This window comes from Mytilus galloprovincialis, chromosome 2, assembly GCF_965363235.1.
Source record: "Mytilus galloprovincialis chromosome 2, xbMytGall1.hap1.1, whole genome shotgun sequence".
Taxonomy (NCBI): Eukaryota; Metazoa; Mollusca; class Bivalvia; order Mytilida; family Mytilidae; genus Mytilus; species Mytilus galloprovincialis.
In genome coordinates this window covers 74,757,530-74,776,998 of record NC_134839.1, presented here as the reverse complement: position 1 = coordinate 74,776,998, position 19,469 = coordinate 74,757,530, and the positions used below count along the sequence as shown (strand labels likewise).

Genomic DNA, 19,469 nt, shown 5'->3' with positions numbered 1-19,469 from the left:
CATTGTATTTATGCAGTCTTTCTTTGACTGCGGACATAATTTTCGACAATCGAATGGACAATTATTTCGTTGATCATGCTTATGAGCCTGAGTGGTTGGTACGAAATTGTGTGAAGCTTGGATATCCAATAAAAACAAGTTAAGTCCTCCGATTTGCTGTTCAATTTAATGTTCATTGAAGCCATGAAGGACTTATGATTCGCCAAAATCTCATCCTTGTCAAATGATATGTTCTTGTATGTTGACTTACATACAACGACAATATTATTTGAAACTTTGTTCTATTTTGAATCATTTCGAAATATTATCTTCATTACATGATTGTTTAAAAGTATGTTAACGTAAATTTCGTGATTGACTGAATCTCGTTCCATGGTTATGATTAAGCCGTCATATTTGCTCTGAGTTTTTCATCAATGTTTCGTATGATCATTCCGTATGCATATATAAGTTTGAAAATTAGTCTCCGTTCAATTAAAAAAGAATTGATATATCTAGTCGTTTTATTACAGGTAATAAGGGTTGAATTAAATTTTGTAGATGAAATGAATGCGATAAAGGTATTTATATATATATATATAGTTCCTTGTGTACCGATTGATATTCTTTCAGGACATGGCAACTGTTGAAAAGTCGATGTCCTGGTCAGACGCTCTGGTAAAAGGAACTGAAAACTTTTTTGAGTTTCCATTGCATGTTCGTCTTACCATTTTTATAATACAAGTAGGATTTTTGTTTATAGTTCTTGGTATAGTAAGTTCGTCATGGTCGGAATCAGATTTATCACGTTTAGGACTTTAGGATCATTGCTCAACGCTGCACTCCTACGAATGCTGTGAAAGTATTGTCAATTTCCTTGGGAAGGACACGCCAGGTAACAAAATACGCGAAGACATTATTTTCTGTCGGAATGACTAGTCAGGTAATAAAATATGCTAAGATATTATTATCAGTCTGCAAATCATTCATCTCGACATAACAGAAAACTGGAGCCATGAGAGATCGGTTTTTAATAAACGTATTTACACTTTTGGTAGTGTGCCTCCGAATGACCTTATATCATCTCCGATTAACCTTAAGACGTCAAGCAACAATCACTTTTTAGTTGTGACGTCAAATGTTTTGAATTATTCTGTCAAAATTTACGGGAACCTGTATGATTTTTTTGTAATGGCGGACAAATTTGCATACACGTGTAAATACGTCTATTAGATTGATATATAGATAGATAAATTTATTGAAGTCTCGCCATTAATACTCACATGGAATAAAATGTATACATATATCATAAAAACATAAATAGTTATTAATGCCATTCTTAAAATTATTATAAGAGACAAAAAGGAACACTAGACCATCAAAAGCTGAATTTTTGGTTCAGTCGAGGTGTCCAAGTGGTCTAGATCGCCAAAAGTTCTGTATAGTAGAGATAAGGTAATCTGAAGCACAATTTACTTCTCATTTCGTAAATTCAAAGTTTTGAAAACAATGATACACCCGTATTCTCATATAATAAGCGAGATATCGATGCTTTTATTTATTTTCAAGGATGGAGAATATTGCATCGACTACTTTCATTAAATACATTGGATTTCCCCTTCCAATGCACAAAAAGTAAAATCACAAAAATACTGAACTCCGAGTAAAATTCAAAACGAAAAAAAAACATTTTTCGTTTCTCTAGGGTGGCGTTTCTATGGATGTTTTTATGGAGTGAATAATTCGCATTATATAGTTATATATATTTTAAAAGAAAATATAATGTACCTTCTTTTTTGTAAATGATATATTTTGTGCCTTTCACTTATTCCTGATTTGAATATGATTAATTTGAAAATATAGGGTTTTATGTTCCTGTTTATGATACATCCTTTTTTTTATTACCTTACTTGGAAATCGTGAGATCGGTGAAAGATATACTAGTACTGAGCCGTCCTCAGGAAATTAACTAATAACTCAAACTTTGTACCTGAACTGACGTTGGTAAACTTCCTTCTACCTATATATACATATCTACCTTCTGATTTTGAATGTAAAGTTTGTTAATGCCTTCAATATATCCAGGATAGTCCGATATCCTTTATATGATGGTTGTGTAACGTAAATTAGCCCTTACCTCTAGATTTTGTCGTTCCAGGTGTCATAAAAGTTCGAAAAGTATATCTTACTTTGTAAGTTTAAACATACAAATATATTTTATTTCCAAAAATAGGAAAAGGGCATAGACACAAGCTGTACATTGTAAAAACTGGATAAATGGACACGTTGAAGTTGATTACTGTAATACTATCGATTTCTGTCAATTCATGGTTTTTGCTATGACAATTTTTTTTATTTACATTTCAGTAATTAACATAATTTGAGAAAAGTGTAAGCCAAAAGCGGTTTGGAAAACATATTTTGTTTCATTGGATTTCAACTTGATATATTATTCTCCTATGTCATATATGTAAGCACAATTTTAAAATCATAAAATAAAATTTAAAAAAGGAATTAAATAAATTAAAGGAGCCAATCAATATCTCCAAAATTTTCTTTTCGAAAAATAAACACCCGCTCCAATAATGACACCCTTCGTGTCTTTTTATATTAATCCCCGTTAATAAACTGTATCCAGCCATGTGATAATATATCGTACAATATCGGAATTACAAATGCCTGTTGTGTATGTAACCTAAGACACCATCAACGTCAATTACCATCAAAACAGTTAATTTTCTAACTTTAAAACAAGACTGAATATGAAATTGTTTTATAAAGATACGAATATACTAATATAAAAAATATTTAAAAAAAAAACTTGTAAAAACCGGGATAATAAAGAGTCCTACATTTATGTTAGATCTTCGTGCATTTTCATGTACATCTTGTGGTATAAGTCGATAAAATGAAACGAAATGGAATGGGCGTAGGACAATGTCTGAGCAAAAACTTTAATTTCTTAATCAAGGATGGATTAAAACTACAGGTGCCTTCCTTTGTGTGTTTTTGACAAGAGGTTACAGGATCCAAGAAAATAAGTTCTGGTGGGTTTGCATCGTTTGTTACATGTTCTTCTCGTACAACAATAAGTTATAGTTATTGACCAAGCAAGTCGGTATATGTCATTTAATCTGCACAGCACGAGATGACCCAATAATCCGAAAGACGTAGGAGTTTTGATTTTGATTGGCCAATAACTTTTTTAACACATGACGTAATTAATTTACGTGAACGTTTTAGAAATGTGGACGTTATTCTGCAATCCACGGGTCCTAGGAAAGTTTCTTGTAGGGTAAAGAAAGGGGGAAATACGACTTTGGTAAGTTTTATATTAATCTTTTTTTTATATTTATACTCATTCTAAAATAGCCATTTAATGGTATATGTTTTTTAATCGTTTCCGTTAATTTATTCCCAATTTTTATTTAATTGGTGACGATTAAGACTTTGATAAATTGTGTACTTTCAAATCAGCGTATGAACAAAAACATAACTGCAAGGGTTACTGAGTTTTAATAAGATCAATTGCTTTTGAATTTCTTTCCCTCAATGATATGTTTAAAAGAACCGAGGAAGATGTTGTATTACCTAAATTTAAAATGTTAAATAAACAGAAAATACGTTTCTCTTTCTAAACCCTTTACTCCCTTCTTTTATTCGGATAATCTTAGATACATTTCTTTTTTGGCAGAAATTACCAAAAATTGTTAAACTATCTTTCTAACTTTAAAACACTGATTTAGATTTACGTTGAACACAAAATATAATAAAATAGTTTATGTCCTAGGTTAGATAAAAAAAAATATAAAGGAATGAGAAACCTATCTTTTTACCTATTTTGAAACTACGATGTTTGTACGAAGTTCAACTTTGTCGTAATTTCAAGGCAGATGGCGGATTCGGGGGTGGGGGCGAACGGGTCGTTTACCCTGGTTTTGGACAAAGTATCGTGTTTTATCTTAAAATCTTCAATATTGTCTTTAGTCTCGCTACACGAGGTGATATATTTTTTTTATTTGACAGAATAACGCCCCTTTCAAAATCCGGGAACCGCCCTAAAGGTAAAAATAGATTTGAACTGTGCAGTATATCTGAGGTAGTTAATGCACACCTTTGCTGTGCATTATCCAGATTATAGCACAGTAAGAACAAAGATATTTTACTCTTGCCATGTGTTAAAACGTTTATAATGTTCTGTTCGTCCCTCGTTGTCTTTTATTTTTATAAATACTTTTCTGTTTAAGATAAGAATACACAGAATGTAAAACTACTTTTTCTATTCAGTTAGACATGGTGTAAGCTTTCATTGGTAAACCCCATTGAATTAATATTTGTAGCTTAGAAGGTTAGTTTATTTTAATTCATTCTTATAACAAAATGCTACGTGTGAAAAGCCCTTATGCCATTAAAAACAAAACTAAAATTTTAAATTATTCGACTAATTTATCTTCTGTAATTGGTAAAACAAAATTGAGTATATTCAAACATGGATAACAAATAAAATTAAAAACCAATTGTTCAGAGAACCATTGATGGTCTTTCCACCACTTACAACATATTTTGATGTGAAAATATTAAAAATTCAGTTGATATGTCAGTTCCTATGACTTTATGATGTCTAAATATGAATTTGAAGAAAAGGTCAAAATCTAGAACGTCCAATTAACCTATGACCTTGACCTCAGTTCGGAAAGGTGGAAAGACCTAATAAACTAATCATAGATACCAGGATTAAATTTTGTGTTTACGCCCGTTTCGTCTACAAAAGACTTGTCAGTGACGCGCAAATCCATGAAAGTTAAAAAGCCAAATAAAGTACGAAGTGAAAGAGCATTGGGGACCAAAATTAAAACATAACATTAAAACATCGTTAACTTTACGGTTATCGTCTAGCTCTATAAACATAACCAAATGCTACATTGAAAAATATTTACCTTTCTAAACCTTGTCCAGCCTTTCGGTTTACTGTTACTGTAATTATTCTGGATAGTATGTGATTGTTTTCGATTGATTGAAAATGTCGGGTTTGGAATCACTACTTCCAGCATCTGAAGAAAATTATTTTTTCTACATTTCGATCACATTTCCCTCAGTTTTTGATTAAATGAGAAAGATTGGTTATTACCAGCCGAAAAGTAAGCATATCCGTCCTGACCTGTTAATAGCTGTGTAAAAATAATTCAAAACACTTAATTGTTTCTCTACGCATAGATGGCAATAGCACAACTTTTTGAACTTCTGCTGTCAATTTTGATTTGGCTGTTTTGATTCTAGCGCTTCTGATGAGTCTTGTGCGTCTTGAATCTATGATGACTATTTATGATAAACTGCACAAGATTACATTTTCCCTCCTTAAAGACAGAAACATATTTTATCACTATTTATGATAAACTGCACAAGATTACATTTTCCCTCCTTAAAGACAGAAACAGATTTTATCAACAGCTTTAAAACTATATCTCCTACTTGTGTACATTGGTACTTAATGTAAACATTCAGTTTAGAAAAATGTGTATACTGATAATGCTTCAAACCTTAACTGAAATTTGTTAACCTTCAGAGTATAGGACTTGATTGTTACAATTAATGCATTTTCACATATCGACAACTTACTCCAGCATGCCTTGATTGCACCAACACTTTACTTTATAATTCGGATTTTTACCTGGTTTGCCGTTTCAGAGTTACGGTCATTAGTTGTCAGATTTAAGTAATTTTTCATATTTTGTTTTCTTTTTACTTCAGTAATTTCCCCTATAGATGATTGAGTTTGACGTCATGGGTTCCAGTTCTTCAAATAAAAGCCAATATTTACATTAGTTTAGGGCATCCGATACAGTTTCAAGGGAGTTAACTCTTGGCGCATCGTTAAGCGTTCGAATTCCCGCAAAACGCCACTATCTGCGGGACGTTATATATGTAGTTGCAGACTTTACCCCTTGACTTCATTTCTATTCCCAGAATTAATGCACCTGTCACACATTAAAAAATATTGCATATGAATTATGAACATATTGATTATAAAATAGAGAATAAAGATATAAAATGATGAATTCAAAAAATAATTAGTCTACTCAAATAAAAAAGAGTGTTTATACAGATTGAATTGGAAAATTATTAAAGTTAAATTTCAACAAATTTCATTATATATGTGAAATAAAAAGTTAATCAATAGACAAAAAAACCCGATCCTTTCAAGGAAAATCATACAAATTAAATGAAAAAAAAATAATGTATTTGAATAAAATATTAACCATTGTAATCAACTTTAAAATGTTGCATCATATTTTAATTTAAATATCTAATATTTAATAGGTAAGGAATATATTTTTCTAATTGATTAAACAGTCAAACCATTCTTCGTTAATAAAATCGCGACTGGCGAAGGAAAGTCAAATGAATAATAAATGTTCAAGATTCACCATGACCTCCGGCATAAAAAAACATTGTGGACTAGACAAGAAACATCATTTAAGAATATACATGAGATATGTGAGTATGTATTGGGTCTTAAGATATATGTGTAAATCACTAGAGTTTATAGAGAACAAGCAACCAGCAAACATTATAGGTATCGGATTGTCTGGAATTGACAATATTGAACACACGCTATTACAGTGAATGTTCTGTTCAATGATCTTTAATCTCTAGGACTTGCATGCGATTAAAGGAATTCAAAGAGTGGTGTTGGAATTGTTGGCCCACTGAAATAAATGGATTTTTTAGACATTTCGCTCCTTTGCCGATTGAGGCGTTTGTGGAATGGCTGCATTAACTAATCAATATATCGATAATCCGTAAAATGCCATGGGGTCACCTTCGTCAAATCGTAACCATCATCTGTCAATGCAACTACTGATTACATAAGGTAAATGAAGGCATTAAATCCTTTTTATTCCGTAACAGTGCTGTTAACTATGAATGATATCTTCTTCTATACGAATATTCCACAATCCGATTATTGTATTTGCAGAGAATCTTGGGTTGATGTGTTTATCGAACGAAAAAAGATGTAGTTTAGTTGTACAAAGTTAACAATAACCAATCAGAAAGGAACAAGTAATACTAAAAAAGGGTGTCTAATTTTTTGAAGGGCGACAAAATAATAAAACATTTTAACCAACTTAACAGAAATAAAAGTATCTACGGTTTTACACAAAAAGGTGGTCGACTGTTTTCAAGAATACATTACGTTTTGTAGATATAATACGAAAGACTGTATGAGTGCCGATCTTAACGGGTTTTTTTTCAGGAAAATATTGTTTTTATCAAGAAGTTGAATTTTTATCGGACCAACAAAAAACTTATTTGCAAACAAATCCATTTTCTTTAACCCTAGATCTAACTAATAATAAACTCATCATAGATACCAGGATAACAAATTTATATTTACGCCAGACGCGCTTATGGGCATGTGTAAAACTTTCTATCGAAGGAAAAACCGTATGAAATCATGGTAGACAAAAACTTTTCACTAATTTCGGCAAAAATATCGGTCGCATAGAAGTTTTTTTATGAGGGTGGGGAGGGGAGTTTCGATAGAAGTAGAAAAAAAGGCAGGGTAGGAGTTTAAGTTAAAAAGGCAGGATGACAATTTATGTAAACAAAGTCATGAATGACTAGTAAAAAACGTGCATACATTGGAACACTAAGTAATAATATATATACATAGTGAGTATTAAAAGACATTCTCGAAAAGTCGGCAAATTCTAACAGTTATTCAACTTTTAATATGCATGAATGCGTATACTTCACTGTATAGTTCAGTGCTGTACAAATAGTTTCGCTTTACTGTAACAACAGAAACGTATAAAATGATTTTAAGATAATAAAATTTACTTCATATTTCTAATTTTTGCTATTAAAACAGAAGTGTAACCTTTTAAGTCACGGTCTGTTTGCGATGCACCGACGTAAAGTCATCAATGTACTTATGGATCCTACCAGGGTGAAGATGAAGATAAAAATGTGTCCGTTTAAGAAATGTATCTCCCTCATGCAAAGCTCTGATTCCTTTCACGGATTAGGCTATACTTTTTGGACCTTTTGGATTATAGCTCTTCATCTTTTATATAAGCTTTGGATTTCAAATATTTTGGCTACGAGCATCACTAAAGAGACATGTATTGTCGAAATGCGCATCTGGTGCAGGAAAATTGGTACCCTTTATGTTATTACTACCACTGGGTCGATGCCTCTGCTAGTGGACTGTAAGTCCCCGAGGGTATCACCAGCCCAGTAGACAGTATACGGATTTTTTGTGTTATTAAAATTTGCTGTTACAAATTGTTAGAAATCATTATAAATTAAGGAATGTATCTCCCTCATGCAAAGCTCTGATTCCTTTCACGGATTAGGCTTTACTTTTTGGACCTTTTGGATTATAGCTCTTCATCTTCTATATAAGCTTTGGATTTCAAATATTTTGGCTACGAGCATCACTGAAGAGACATGCATTGTCGAAATGCGAATCTGGTGCAGGAAAATTGTTACCGTTACCGTTAATGTTATTACTACCACTGGGTCGATGCCTCTGCTGGTGGACTGTAAGTCTTCGAGGGTATCACCATCCCAGAAGCCATTACTTCGGTACCGGCATGAAAATACGGATGTTTGTCTTGTTAAAATTTGCTGTTACAAATTGTTAGAAATCATTATAAATTAAGGAATGTATCTCCCTCATGCAAAGCTCTGATTCCTTTCACGGATTAGGCTATACTTTTTGGACCTTTTGGATTATAGCTCTTAATTTTTTATATAAGCTTTGGATTTCAAATATTTTGGCTACGAGCATCACTGAAGAGACATGTATTGTCGAAATGCGCATCTGGTGCAGGAAACTGGCACCGTTAATGTTATACTTAAATAAGTAAACATTAGATAATAAAAAATGCATTACAAATTATATCAACAGGTCAAATTAACTTTTTAGTTACTTGTAGATTAATCGGAACTGAAATAGTTCTTAATATATTATTAATGAAAGAGTTAATGAACATTTCAATGTATGAATACAAGTTCATTTTTAAATACTCCATATAAGTGTAAATAATAAGTTTCAGTGGGCTGGTAATTATGTAAATGTCACAATGCATTAAAAGACATTCTCGAAAAATTGGCAAATTCTAACAGTATTTTACTTTAACTGATAATAATTATACATATATGCGTGTGCTTTACTGTATAGTCCAGTGCTGTACAAAGTATTTCACACTTCTGTAACAACAAAAACATAAATTATCATGTTAAGATAGTCAAATTTCTCCACATAAATATCGTGTTATCATTCTCTTTTATAAGTTATTATATATTCTGGATAACTAGAACATCTGTTTTGTTCATAAGTTATGAATTCTCTATGCTTTCCATCAAGAGCCGCCATGACAGAGTCAAACATGTCCTGTTTATGAGCCGAATTGTTACACGTATCAATATTACCAGGTATACACTGTTTGCAGGGTGGTCTTTGGAATGGGTATGCAACATTGGTAACATAAATTTCACCTAGGAGCATGCGTACCACAATCATTTTAAGGTTAGACATAGCTGTACCTACAAAATATTGAACATATTAATGCAATGAGTAAATATATCCGTTTAAACTTTTATATCATTCATTACAGTCAGTTTAAAAAAATTGATAGAAGTATAATCGTTCTATCGATAACCGATCGGAGCATGACGGTCATCGAAATTAAAAAGGTGGATATCAGTCCCTCAAATTACATGAAAGAAAGAAGATTTATCCAAATGAACCAAAAATGACTAAAAACAGTACATTTCACAAGATATACGTGTAGCTTGTTACAAAAAATATATTCTAGAAAATTGTAAATTTGCATTGTTCATGATATAGTTGTTGATTAATGAAATAACAGTTATAGCCTTTGGTTGAGGTCAATATTATGCTATATCGGACCTCAAACAAAGGCTTTAATTGTATAATATCAATTTGCAGACAACCTGATGATGGTACGTATGAATGTAACACTTGTTAAAAATCAGTACTAAATTTTATTATATCAGGATTAAATGATTTAATGAAATGAATTGGTCAGAAAAAACGTTTAAAAAAAAAAGGGCCAGTGCCAATTTTATTTTTCATTTTGTTTATGAACAAATCTAGCAAATTAAAAAAAATTACTATGTTTAAAAATACAAGTAGGGAAGATAATGGGTATTTGTTTTGATTGACAATTAGAAGCATGACAGAAGTTGTTCATCTTCATTTCATTTATTCCCATCAGCAAGGTACCTCAAAAAGTTCTTAACTCGTTTCAGCAAGTTTAGAATTCAGCAAGTTCCAAACTTACAGGCACCAAGAAGTTTATTTCAGACTTTAGAACTACATGTAGCTTAGATAATTATTTTTCCTCCGCGTGACGCGTTGCTGGAAACATTCACACACCGTTGATTTGTATGTTTGTTTGAAATTTTTATAGTCAGTTGCCTTGTATGTTTACATAGTTCTTGTTGCTAGTTAAGAAATAATTGATGTAAGCTATACTTTATTGTTGTTTTAACTTGGGTAGGCATTATATTCGTGATTATTTTTGGCCGAGCGATAGTGAGGGCTAAAATAACACGAATATAATGCCTACCCATGTTAAAACTACAATAAAGTATTAGCTTGGATCAATTATTTCGATTCTGATTAGGACAATTAGGGCAATTTATATGTCCGATTGTTATAAGTGTAGCGTGTTTGTGTATGCTCTTCCATGAACCTCCCTTTTTTGTTTGTAAACCAGCAAACGACTGGCAATGTGATTTTTCAGATGGAGGTGTTTGAAAAGCCAGCATGAACGGTTGTCATATCAAATATGTCAATTTTCAAATGCAACACATTACAGTAATAACTAATGAATTAGTAACAACATGTGCATCATTTAAGAGTTTGGAAGTGTTAAATTAAGGAAATATATAAAATGCATGACAATTTGATAAAATTCATTATTTTTGCAGTAGTCAATATACGCATGTGCAAACAAATTTTATTAGATTTAGAGCATGGGTTTATTCACAAAGCGAAAGAAGCACGTCATATTAGAATTCTCTATTTATGATACATTTATACCTATCATGTCTGTTTGTGTTACTTACCTATGTCTGTCAACATAATTCAATTCAATTCAAAGTTTTATTGCCATATAAACTATACAGTTTGTGACATATAACAACAACAAAAACAAATAGAGACAATAACTAAGTAACTCAATATATATACACAAATTCAGGTAAATATTAAAGGGTCCCCTGTCCTCAGTTCCATTGACTTTTTTATAAAGGATCCTAGTTTATTCACTTGTGTTGGTGTTGATGGGTTAAGTATATATATAACTTTGTCATTGTCAGTGAGATTAGCAAATGAATTACTTTCTCTGTTAATGCAATTAAAATATGTTAATCTAATATTTGAATTATGAGAACAATTTATTAAGAAATGTTTCTCATCATCTAGTACTTTGCATTTTTTGCAAAGTCTCTCTTCGCGAGGAATTTTAAAATGCCTTCCTTTTTCAATTAATAATGAATGGTAATAATGGAACTATACACAATTGTTATACAAGTGGGAGGGAGGCTTAGGTAGTTATAAAAACCAGGTTTAACCCACCATTTTCTTCTAAAAATCTCTGTACCAAGTCAGGATTATCCGGCAGTTGTTTTCCCGTGACTTGTTCAGTTCATTGATAGCGTTTGATGTTTTCAGTTGTTATAGACTTCCCCTTTGATCTTGTCTTTGAGCATTTTTGTTATACTTTTTTTTAAACAAACGAAATTTTTGAAAAATCAAAATTCAAACAGAAGCAAAACTGTTCCGTTGTTCAATAATTTCAATAGCTCAGAATTTTTATAAATTTTTCTATGCAGTTTGTAAATTGCATCCAAAAATTAGTCAATATATAAAATGCCTGACTGTAACAGGTACAAACGTATTTTGAAAAATGCATAAAATTTTGCATATCTATAGGCTCTGATCTAAATGATGACAAACAGATAGGATTTGTGACAGAAATTAAATAAAAATTTTCGTTGATATCTAAATATGTGAAAATAGGAAAGAGGGACAAAATATACCAGAGGAACAAAAATTATCAGAGGAACAGTCAAACTCATAGATTGAAAATAAGCTGACAACGCCATGACTAAAAATGAAAAAGACAAACACACAAAAATAAGTTTATAATACACAGTATAGAAAACTAAAAACTAAGCAACACGAACCCCACCAAAAACTAGGGGTGTTCTCATGTGATCCTGAAGGGTAAGCAGATCCTGCTCCACATGTGGCACCCGGTCCGAGTACACAGTTATCGTCCTTTGATTTTCGTTGTCCGAATATAGTCCTTAGTGTGGACAGTGTGTTACTTGCCAATTTTTGTTATACCCCTTCCAAATTTATTTCTCCATGTTTTATGCCTCATATAGCAAGTTGGGGGGTGAAATGACACTGTAAAAAAATTTGGGTCATAAATATTAATGTAAAGTAGTGATTAGGTTCAGCTGAAAAAGGTAAAAAATTAGCACTTCGGAAGCTGTCAAAGATTTCAAGACCCCCTTAACATAAAATTGTCCATATTTTGAGTTAGAGCTGATGAAGTTTTCTATAATTTTGATATAATTTATCCCAAAAGTAGTACAACACACTGTAAAAATATTACTGAGAAAGCGCAGGTGGGATTTTTTTAATTTTCATTTATTGTCTAAAAGAAATGCACTACGAAATAACTGTGTACTCGGACCACCCGTCGTGTTGCTTATGTTATTACAAATCCGATGAATAGTTTAATTTGGTAGAACAGATTCGTGAAAAGGGAAGAGTATTGTAGTTACGACATAATGAACATATCCGATATCATCTGTAAAACGATTATTACATAACGGTCAACCAACTCGTGATGGCGTCCGTAAAATTTACGAAGGGATTTCAACTTCACCATTTGGAACTCTTGGTTTATTAGCTTCCTTGTGAGCAGCAATCCTCTATCAAGAAAATCATGATAAAAAATACAAGCCCGGAATATCGTATCAATTGGGAAATATTTACTCCGTATGCAGGCGCTGATGGAATGTTGCTACATAGAAATGTAAAGTTCACAATTGGGAAGCTGAAATCATCTCTTTTGTCGTAAAGTTTTGTTTTCAACCGACCCTCATTGTCAATTTATAGATGTAATTCAAGATATGAAGCAGACTTAACTGTTTCTGTAGTATTCTTTATCTCTAGTTCGACGGGATAGATTCGTTCATTAAAGTCACCAAATTTTGTATTTTTTTCGTGAGAGAACATCATCTATATAGCGGAACATAATATTAAAGGATATGGCTAACTGCTTATCTTTTTTCCTAAGAAGTTCCTAAATGAAGTCAGCCTCATAATAATAAAGAATAAAGAAACAAGTCGGCAAGAAGACGGGCAGAATTGGTTCCCATTGGAATTCCGACATTCTGTTGAAAAATACGTCATCCAAACGTAACAAATATATTGTCAAAATGGAGCATCTTGATAATTTCAGTTTCAGAGAATTTTTTTTTTTTTTTAATCAGAGTGATTCTTCACATACAAAGTAGGATTTATCCCTCCTTAGATAAGATACTTGTATCTACGTCTATGCGCTAGAAAGATGTGGTATCATTGCCAATGAGACAACTCTCTACTAAAGACACAAGAAGTAAGGAAATAAAAGTAACCGTACGGCATTAACAATGAGAAACCCCTTACCGCAAAACAAACTATAATAGCCTAGATAGACCCCGAAATGACGAATGTTAAACAATTCAAACGAGAAAAATAAAATATAACCTGTATAATGGTCACTCTTCGTTGGACATTCTGCCGCATAAATTCCTCGCCCAAACATACCATCGCCTGCTAAACGTGCATCTAGGCCACCATAAGCAATAGCTCTGACTGTAGCATCTGAGGTACCATGGAACAAATAATGCTCATTTATTTCAGGATATATATCTGCAAATACATTCTTGTTCATGTTTACCGTTGTTTCGATTGGTCCATGTTGTGTCATTCCAGGGAATTTAAATGGTCGATTTGTAGTGTCAAGACGACGAAGTAAATCGTGTCTATTCTGAGCATACTTCAGGAAAAGAGATGGATTTTCTATTCTTTCGACCTTAACTACTTTCATTTGTGAATATCCTCTTTGTTGCGCGTCACGACCTTTGCCAGCCAAATGAGGTTTCCATGTACGACTTATCAATTGCACTATTGCGTCTTTTTCTCTCGTTGATGCTTCGTTGATTTCTATTTTGTCCAATCTAGGATCAATATGTGAAAGCCAAGCTTCTAAACTTCTATCTTGATTGTATTTTGTCCAGTTGATTGGTGTCATGTAATTAGAAATGTCTTGCACTCTATTGTGGTCTAAAATATAAAATACCTTTTTTAATACCATATTGTTTGATGTTGATCCTTAATCAAAAAATCTTTCTAATTCTTTTAACTTTAGAATTCTATACTTTTTTATTATTACATGTTGAATCATGTTTCCTCCGATCACTACAACTTGTATACAGTTAAAGTCATTGTAGTTGTGGTCCGACTGTTTGATTACTGGAAGATAATGATTGTCTTGTTGATTTCACTCTGTGGCCATTGGGGTGTTTCTGTACGGGTTGTTTGGACTGAGAGTACGCTCATTCACTTACACATAAATGATTCACATTGTACGTTTATTGTTACATGCAGGAAAAATATTGTGACTAAAGAAACCCATTTGTTGAGGCGAAATATTTTATGAGTTTATAACATAATGTTCGTATAAAAATAACTTATTTTAGAATCGTTGTTCACATCTTTAGACTGATATGTGGGTCGAAGTTAAAAAATATTTTTAATTATATCTGAAGAATTCATTCTAATATTTTCTTTGAAAACCATGTCTAACACTTCAAACAGTCGGACCACAACAACAATGACTTTATCTGTATAAAAGTTGTAGTGATCGGAAAAAACATTCACTGGAATGATGCCGAGTCAGAGGATCGGGGAAGATTCTGAATAAAAATATGACATCAATAGGAATATCATAGCAGTTTTCGTCAAAATATATGTTCATTAGTTATATCTTTATATATACTTATATGAACTACTTTCTACCTTTTGGTGTCTTTGGATGTAAAGGACGGCAGCCATCTCTACTTATGATAGAGTGTTTTTTTTACAAAGTACAATATAACAGGTGAATCTTCGTATTCTTACACAAAATTAAAAATTATAAGTAATAGTACTAGTAATGGAAAAGAAGTGTATGAAACATATGAGAATTCTATGACGGACCGTGTGGGCGTCCGTCTGTCCGTGTGGGATGTACACGTAAAGAGCAAGGTCCGGTTAGAATTGGGATGTTAAAGTCAATGCCTCGTGAAAGGAGGGTGCCACACTTGCAACAACTCTTAGAGGGGTCCGTAGGTTGTCTATTGCAAGTTTAATTTCCGTCCCTATCCAAATACCATAATTTCCAATGGCAGTCTAAATTTCATCAAACTTCATCCCGGACGGCCTTTCATCTTGATCTAGAATGAAAACCATCGTCGTGCCACGATACATCATGTATTGGGAACAACCTTAGATAAAACCATCTAGGAAAGACTTTACATCGAACACCGAAAGCGTTATATTTATGTGGTGGTCGAGTGGTCTGCTGTGCTGTACCTGTTGCAGAAGGTGTTACCACAATGTCACAGACGCACGGGTTCGAAAGCCGATGCGGGAGAACAAAAATTTTAAATCCAAACAATTTCGGCATGTATATATATATATATATATGTTGATGTGTACTCAAAACAAGTCAATGACTGGTACTGACTACTGTGTAATAGTTTTCATATGATTGAAATACGTTCATACATTTATTAAAACGAGTATGTTATAAACAAGTGTATATTAACTGATGAGTACTTACCCTGAAAACTAAAAATAAGCATAGCTACACATATAGCTAAAAATACAACACATGCACAGACAGTAATATGAAAACCAGCAGATGTGTAATGTCCGCTCAACCAGGATTCTTTGTGGTAGTTTGCACTGAATATCCCCACACTAATTGCAAGACAAAAAACTGCAACATTTTAAGAAAGATATGTTTTTTAGCATTAATATATAAAGGTTTTCTTTACGAATCATTTAAACAAAGAGATGGTTGCTTGTGTGTTTCTGTATGACTCCAACTTTTTTATGAACGTTATTAAGGACGCTGATGTGCAACGTATATCAAAATTATTTGAACACAAACAAACAAACAATCTTCAACACAGGAAAACACTCTCAGGCCCGTATCCAGGAATTTCCATGGGGGGGTTCGTTGGACTCATGTACTCGACTTTAACAGTCACAATTTGAACAAAACGTTGACTTCAACAGTGCTTATTTGATTTCAAGGGGGTTCGGACGAACCCCCCCCCCCCCCCCCCCCCCTGGCTACGGGTATGACTCTTTTAGGTTAGGGTTAGGGTTAGGGTTAACGGTTTTTGGATTCTAAAATACCAGGAAAGTGGTTTGCTATGAAAATTTATCTTTCTCTTTCTTGACACGTTTTTGTCTGGATTTTATGGCGGCTATATATAATGAATACACAACAGAATACGCTAACGTTTTCGATGCACCCTGATTCTGTCCGTCTGGAAATGAAAGTCCAGTAAATTTCCTTCGTCTTTGTTTTATTCATTTCCTGTTTTATGAAACTATTTAAGCTAAGTGTTCAATCCTAATTCATGCATGCATTCAATGTGTATTTTTGCGTTTACCTTATTTAGCTATGCCTTACTGCGCTTGAAATATATGGTGTATGATTTTTATGCTTTTATATCTATTGTGTACGTATATTCTGTATATGTATGCACTTGTTGGTTATAAAAGTTTAAAAAGTTTATGTTTTTGTATATGAAATCGCGACTGTAAATACGTTTTTCATATGATTTTGTTTTGTTTTGATACACGATTTGCATTGACGCATATATTCTCTTCCGGTACATTTATTTATTCGTTAATGAGGGCATCCATTGAGTTTCAGAAAATCAATTGCACGATATATAATTAAAGATGTTTAATCGTAGAAAACCCTCTTGTATATGTTTTTGGTCTAATGTGTTGAATGACGCGATACCAATCAATGTCCACAAACATATGCGATAAAATAAATTTTAATAAAACCTGTAAGTGCACTGCTTATCCAAATGGCGTGATGGACTCTAGTGTGAAACTTGAAATTCGAGACACACATTGTAAATATGGTAAATAACAGACAAACAGCTCCTCCGAACATCCCAAAGATATGAAATACTATTGTTGCTTTTACCCATCCTGCAAAAATCAGCTTTTAAAGGCAAATCTGTATAAATATTGTAAAAAATAGTATTTAGAATATAAACATAGTTCAAAACAAAACCTTTGTACATTTTTTTTTACTTTTAGGTCTTCACGTTTTGATCTAAACGTGTAGCAGTTTTACTTCTTTATTTTTTTTAAATATTTAGCCATGGCGTTTTCAGTATGAGTTTGACTGTCCCTCTGGTATCTTTTGTCCCTCTTCTAAACATATTTAGGTTGTGTTTAGGATTGTGTTTAGGATTTTTTGAGAATATAAAACACTTTTAAAAGTGTTCAAATTCAAAACATTTTCACATTTAATGTTCTCACTTAGACATTTGGTTAGATATTAAATACAATCCTAAACACGATTAGAAATAAACATGCAATACATGTGTTTAATTTATAATCACGATTTTTACAGTGTACAAAATTAGATTACTATATTTATAAGCACTGAGTAAATTGCCATTTAAAACATGAATTCGCAACTTGATTCGTACTAAGCATTTAGCATGAGCTATTGTTAATAAGCACATTTCTCCCCAATTAAATAAATTAATATTGTACTAATTCAATTTATTTTTGTCCGTTGACGTTAACAATGTCTTAGCATTCTCGAAGTCTTTATAACTAATCAATGTTTTCTTCCATAAGTAGAATAAAATGCATATTTGCAGATGATTCGACACTGTATAGATCTTTACATAGCGAAATTGACAACTTTTCTACCAATTACAATTATGTGCAAGAAAGCACGTATTAAATGTCGACATACGATGGATCTGAAATCACACTAGAAACAGTTCAATCAGAGAAAGATGTAGGAGTAACATATACAGACACAAGTCAACAAAGCAAAAACTAGTTTGAATTATTAGAAGAACTTCTAAATATCTATACTATAAAAGCTTCTGTCTACTATGTCAGGCATTAGCCCGTCCTCATCTTGAATATAATAGTACTGTATGAAACCCACACAGAAAGAAAGCTATCGAGATAATTGTAAATGTACAACGTAGAGCAACAACAATGTTACCCAACCTCAAGAATCAGTCATACAAAGAACCATTGAAATTATGAAATTCCTACTTTAAAACTGAGAAGGCTAAGAGGTGAATTGATAGGAACCTACAAATTAACAACAGGGGTATATGACTCGAGTGTACATAAGGTTTATTCATTCGTAATACAAGCTCGACAACAAGAGGCAACTCATTAATATTGGTTAGAAATAGAGACAGATTAGACATAAGATATTGTCTTACCTCCTATACATTTCTAGGAATGTGATTGGTTAAAAGTGTCCGCGTGAAGACCGTGTATATTTGATATTAGGCTAGTAGGGAGGCGGGGCTTATTTCATACACGGTTAGTAGTGGTGCTAAGTCCCATTATAAAAACAAAACGGAACTGAGAAAAATATCTTAAAGTTTCAACAGACGAAGAAATTGATGATTAAGATTGAAATAAGTTCATTATACACATTTAAACCTAACAAGTTGTTATCGTTGGCCTTGTAGGACAAATGGTAGCAGTTTCTTAATGCTAATAGTATTGAAGACTGGCTTGCTCATTTTGATAGATCACAAGTCTAAATTTTACACGTTAAGATAATCGGTAAGATAAATTCGTTATAGTGTGCTAGTGGCGTAATACGGAATATATGTGGTCAGTAAATTCCATATATACCGTATTAGGTCACTAGCACACTATTTTACTAATAATACTCTTTACTAACCGAGTAGTGGAAGTGTGGAATAGCCTAACAGACATTGTAGTGACTGCAAAAATGTATTACACCGTCTAGAAAAGCATTGGACAGACCACCCAATGACTTGTAACTTTGACACTGAATACACCTTTAACACTAAAAGTAGCACACGTGTAGTTCCTGATGATGAAACAGAGCCAAATACAGAGGAGCAAACTGATCTCCTGCGTTAGGAAACACTTAATAAGACTTGGGTAGGTTAAAACATCCCTTTTTAAAAAAAGTTGATCGTTAATCAAGGTTTTACCCCCGCCATATTCTGTATGTATGTGCCTGTCCCAAGTCAGGAGCCTGTAATTCAGTGGTTGTCGTTTTTTATGTGTCACATAATTGTTTTTCGTGTTTTGTGTTAATTAGTCCGAATGCCCGCGTCACACTGTCCCG

The 19,469-nt window shown here is 32.7% G+C and overlaps 1 protein-coding gene across 2 annotated transcripts in view; it reads right to left on the bottom strand.

Annotated features, from left to right (window-relative positions):
• The window catches only part of LOC143064382 (uncharacterized), a 36,945-nt gene that overhangs the window by 15,107 nt on the left and 2,369 nt on the right, over positions 1 to 19,469 (bottom strand). Inside the window, exons 2-5 of one of the 2 annotated variants that reach the window (XM_076237164.1) lie at positions 17,156 to 17,305; positions 15,906 to 16,064; positions 13,787 to 14,365; positions 9,258 to 9,534 (exon numbers count right to left, since the gene is read on the bottom strand). In XM_076237164.1, coding sequence (XP_076093279.1) covers positions 9,266 to 9,534; positions 13,787 to 14,365; positions 15,906 to 16,064; positions 17,156 to 17,305 — 1,157 coding nt within the window. In that variant the 3' untranslated portion in view covers positions 9,258 to 9,265. Of the gene's footprint in view, positions 1 to 9,257; positions 9,535 to 13,786; positions 14,366 to 15,905; positions 16,065 to 17,155; positions 17,306 to 19,469 lie in introns of those variants that run through there. The other variant, XM_076237165.1, reaches the window with a different exon arrangement.